Source organism: Anoplopoma fimbria, chromosome 20, assembly GCF_027596085.1.
Source record: "Anoplopoma fimbria isolate UVic2021 breed Golden Eagle Sablefish chromosome 20, Afim_UVic_2022, whole genome shotgun sequence".
NCBI classification, from domain to species: Eukaryota; Metazoa; Chordata; class Actinopteri; order Perciformes; family Anoplopomatidae; genus Anoplopoma; species Anoplopoma fimbria.
In genome coordinates this window covers 4428461-4432844 of record NC_072468.1, presented here as the reverse complement: position 1 = coordinate 4432844, position 4384 = coordinate 4428461, and the positions used below count along the sequence as shown (strand labels likewise).

Below are 4384 nucleotides of genomic sequence, written 5' to 3'. Positions count from 1 at the left end.
AAGGGGGCGGGGATGGGATATTCAGATGAGCCGGAGTGACAGCTCCAGTTTTCCCCCAATGCTGTGTGTGTGTCTGGAACTCCACCGGCTCCTTCCCTCCTAACTCCTCACTTCTGCTGCGTACTAAAAACACCGGACGCTAGGGGATCAAGACGCATGCCACATCGCCTCTATGTGGGCACTTTAACACATCTTTCGGGGGTTTTTTTTCCCAGTAAGGGGGCTGTGGAGGGGGACTTTTTGTGTTCATTGTCTTGATGACTGTTTGCATGGCTGATTATTGAGTTTTTTTTATTATTATTTTAGTTGATCGCAGCCCTGCGCGTTTTTTTTTTTTTTTTTTTTTTTTTTTTTGTGTCCCCCTCCAGTTTCGGAATCGGCGACCTATCCCGATACCAATGTCCTATCCTCAGGGTTACCTCTACCAGCCCCCGGGCTCTCTGGCTCTCTACTCCTGCCCGGCTTACGGGGCCTCGGCTCTGGCTGCCCCGAGGACTGAAGACCTGGCGAGGTCGTCCTCCGGCTCAGCCTTCAGTCCTTACCCCGGATCGGCTGCTTTCTCCGGATCGGCTGGTGCAGGCTTCTCCAGTCCGCTGTCATACTCCACGGATCCAACAACGGGATTCCCATCCTACATGGTAACAAAAAAACAAAAAAACATTGTAAACATGTATGATTCTGTTTAATAAGTCTCAAAAGCAGGAGGAATTGTTTTAGTCTGGGAGTGCGCAGACATGTTGAGCTGTCTTTCGCTTGCACACAGCGCGATTACATTGCTAGTTATGGTTCATGAACATGTTTTTATTATGATTTATTATCATAGTCACTTGCGGAACTTTTATTTGGGTGCACGGTTGCTATATGTGTGAACTTAGTGGCCTACTGGTCGGGTTCTTACTTTAAAAACTATTTGGCTTAAGTGGGGTTTTTAAATTGGAATTGACCAACTTAACAGTCACCGCGCAGCTAATTATGTAAAACTGAACACCGACTTATTTATTTGAGCCTTTTAGCTTCTAAGCAGTTCATTTATGTGCCGTTTGGAAATTAATATAACACAAGCTATTGCTCTTCTTTTTTCTTTTTTTTTTTTCTTCCCCCTCAGCAGTTCATTAAAATCAGCAGCGGAAGGAGACGCTGACTTTACTCTGAGTTGAATAAACGGAATTTTTTAACATGAAAAAAAGCAGGACTTGCAATGCTAATGTCACAGGAGCGTTTAAGGGAAGGTGCACAGCGAGTGATCGGATAATGGGATCTGTAATGCTGCAGAGAGAAGATGTGTTAACCACCAAACAGAAAGCAGCCACTGCAGAAAACGAGGAAGTTAATAGGCGATTAAAGAAAATTGAAATTTCATTTTTTTATTATCTTAACGGCTATATTAACAGAGGTTATTAGTTAATCCGATAATGATCTTGACCATTAGTTAACAACGTGTTCGTGCTTACTGCGGCCTGCTGTTTACTACTCTTGCTTTCATTTTTGTGTGTTTATTTTTATTATTATTTTTTTTTTTAAACCTAACGAGTAGCTCTGACAAATTGTCAAAGCACAACATTAAATATTGATTGTGTGTTTATTTTTTTTTAACAATACACTGCACGTCATCAATCAAGCCCAGATGATTTCTACTAATTCAGGGTGAGATCTGCCCCCCTTTTTTTAACCTGTTCAGACAGGTTCTGAAAAACAAAATGACAAAATGACACCTTTTGTGATATCTCGTTTATTTTATATGTTTTATCTATGTCTATGTATGTGGTATGTGTTCCTTTATATGCCTCTTTGCACCATGTACGGCACTTTGGCCAGTGAAAACTGTTTTTAAATGTGCCTTATAAATAAATTTTACTTACTTACTATAAGATAATCCTTTACATCACTGTTAATGCAATTTTAATATGTTGCTCCATGTTTAGAAATGATTTCAAATGATATGAGGTTGGGTTTATGAGTCACAAGTCCCAATCACATTTAAAATAGAATAACATTTTGGAAAACACGTCATGACTTTCTCAACTTTCCCCCCCAGAGCTCTCCCTATGACGTGCACACGTCAGGCATGGCCGGGGCATTGAGTTACCACCCCTACGGGAGTCCGGGGTATCCCTACCAGCTCAACGACCCGGCTTACCGCAAGAACGCCACCAGGGACGCCACGGCCACCCTAAAAGCCTGGCTGCAGGAGCACAGGAAGAACCCGTACCCGACCAAAGGGGAGAAGATCATGCTGGCCATCATCACCAAGATGACCCTGACGCAGGTCTCCACATGGTTCGCCAACGCCAGGAGGAGGCTGAAGAAGGAGAACAAGATGACCTGGGCTCCCAGGAATAAGAGCGAAGACGAGGACGAGGAGGACGGGGACGGAGAGAGGAAAGAAGGGGATCGATCTGAAAAGAACCTGGAGAACAGCGAGGCTTCAGCGGAGGATGAAGGTGGGGTATAAACATTGAACAATCCGGGGTAGGATGGGGTTTAGAGGGAGGGAAGGGGTGGATGCCCGTTTGATCTACTGCTCAAGTTTTTTTTTGTGCAATAATACTGAGTATTAAAAAAAAAATCAAGAGTATGCAATTATCAATTCATAAAACACATGTGCAGATAATATGGTTGAACTATATATTATTTTCTCTAAAATTGTGCTTCATGAATTGTTTTAGTAACCGTGTTGATTGATATATATATATATATATATATATATATATATATATATATATATATATATATATATATATATTTATTTTTTTTAATGGAAACTTGGTTCTAAACTAAATGGCCGGTCAAAGTGAACGTTTTTTTTTTTTCTTTCACATGATTAATGGCAGGTCACTGGCAAAGTACACATAACATGGCAATCCACATGAGTGACCTTAATGTTAATGTTATTATCCTGGTGACATTTCTGTATAATTATGTAAAGTAAGGAACTAATTATAGTTGTTATAGGAAATTAATGTAATCGTAGCCTACTATTTAAACTGATATGAACAATAATATCGTACCTATTATAGACTGTTTGGTTGTAATACATTGTACACATGGACATGGAATATGGGCTACTTCTACTATAAAATACGTTTTCAGATATTTTTTTTTATTTTGTTGAATTTCTCAGCTTTTTTTTTTTTTATATATATGTCTCATTCATATTTTATAAGGTATACGGTTTCTCTTTTTTTTTTTAGCTCATTTCCTTGGATTGTTAGATTCCCCTGTATCCATATCTATATCTAACATTTTTTATTATATATTTCAAATATTATTTTCCGCCTCCTGTCTCAGGTATCAGCTTGCACGTCGACACCCTGACGGATCACTCCTGCTCGGCTGAGTCCGACGGGGAGAAGACCAGCTGTCGTGTGGGAGAGCTGGGCTCCGACCAGGCCGGCGACGAGGACGGTGAGGACCAGAACCACGAACCCTTATCCGTCACATCATCACCTCTAACGGGAGTAGAAGCTCCTCTTCTCGGTCACCACCACCACCAGCACCACCAGCACCACCACCAGCACCTCCAGCATCTCCATCATCTCCACAGCCAGCGTGAGGATCTGGCCCGGAGCCTCATCACTAACAACATTAATACCAATAAATCTTCCTGCCTCGATAGCAGACCTTCACCTCAGAACCCCACGGTCAAGCCCAAATTGTGGTCGCTGGCTGAAATTGCTACCTCGGACCAAAAGCAGCATCATCAGCAACCGAATTGCTCCTCCTCCTCCTCCAGTGGCCTCCTCACCCCCCCGTCTTCCACCACCTCCCCTGCAGCCAGCTCCCCCTCCCTCTACCCGGCCCCCTCCATCCTTGGAAGACCTATTTATTACACTTCTCCCTTTTATAGCAATTACACAAACTATGGCAACTTCAGCCCCCTGCAGGGCCAAGGGATCCTGCGGTATACTAACTCATCTGGAGTGAGTCTGGCTGCTGCTGCGCCGCCGCCGCCGCCGCCGCCGAGGGTCTGAGCGCTGCACCAGGCTGTGGAGGGTCTGAGCTCCTCTCACCAGGCTGTGGAGGGTCTGAGCTCCTCTCACCAGGCTGTGGAGGGGAGCTCAAACCCCAAACACAGGCCAGACTCTCCTCTCGTTAAAATGAACCCAAACCAGATTGTTGTTGTCGAGCAGCAGCAGCAGCAGCATTTCAGATCTGCACATTTAGAAGCAAAGAAAGGTACGTAATGACACCTTAAAAGAAAAATGATAAGCATTTTTGAAAATTCATTTTTTAATCTGGTGTTTGAATCTTTGAGATTGTAGGCCTATTTTGTTCTTTTCTTAAACGCTGGAGGGAAGAGGAATGAGTTCACTTGTTTGCAATGCAAATCAACTGGTTTTCTTTGTGTCACGTCCATGTGTGTGTGAGCAGTCATGATGCAACA

The 4384-nt window shown here is 43.1% G+C and overlaps 1 protein-coding gene across 1 annotated transcript; it reads left to right on the top strand.

The window, feature by feature from the left end:
- Positions 1-398: 398 nt before the first annotated feature.
- Positions 399-4184, top strand: irx2a (iroquois homeobox 2a). The gene is made up of 4 exons (XM_054622376.1): positions 399-638; positions 2036-2441; positions 3289-3938; positions 3984-4184. The coding sequence occupies exons 1-4, from the start codon at positions 399-401 to the stop codon at positions 4182-4184; spliced, it is 1497 nt and encodes a 498-aa protein (XP_054478351.1).
- The last annotated feature ends 200 nt before the right edge of the window (positions 4185-4384 follow it).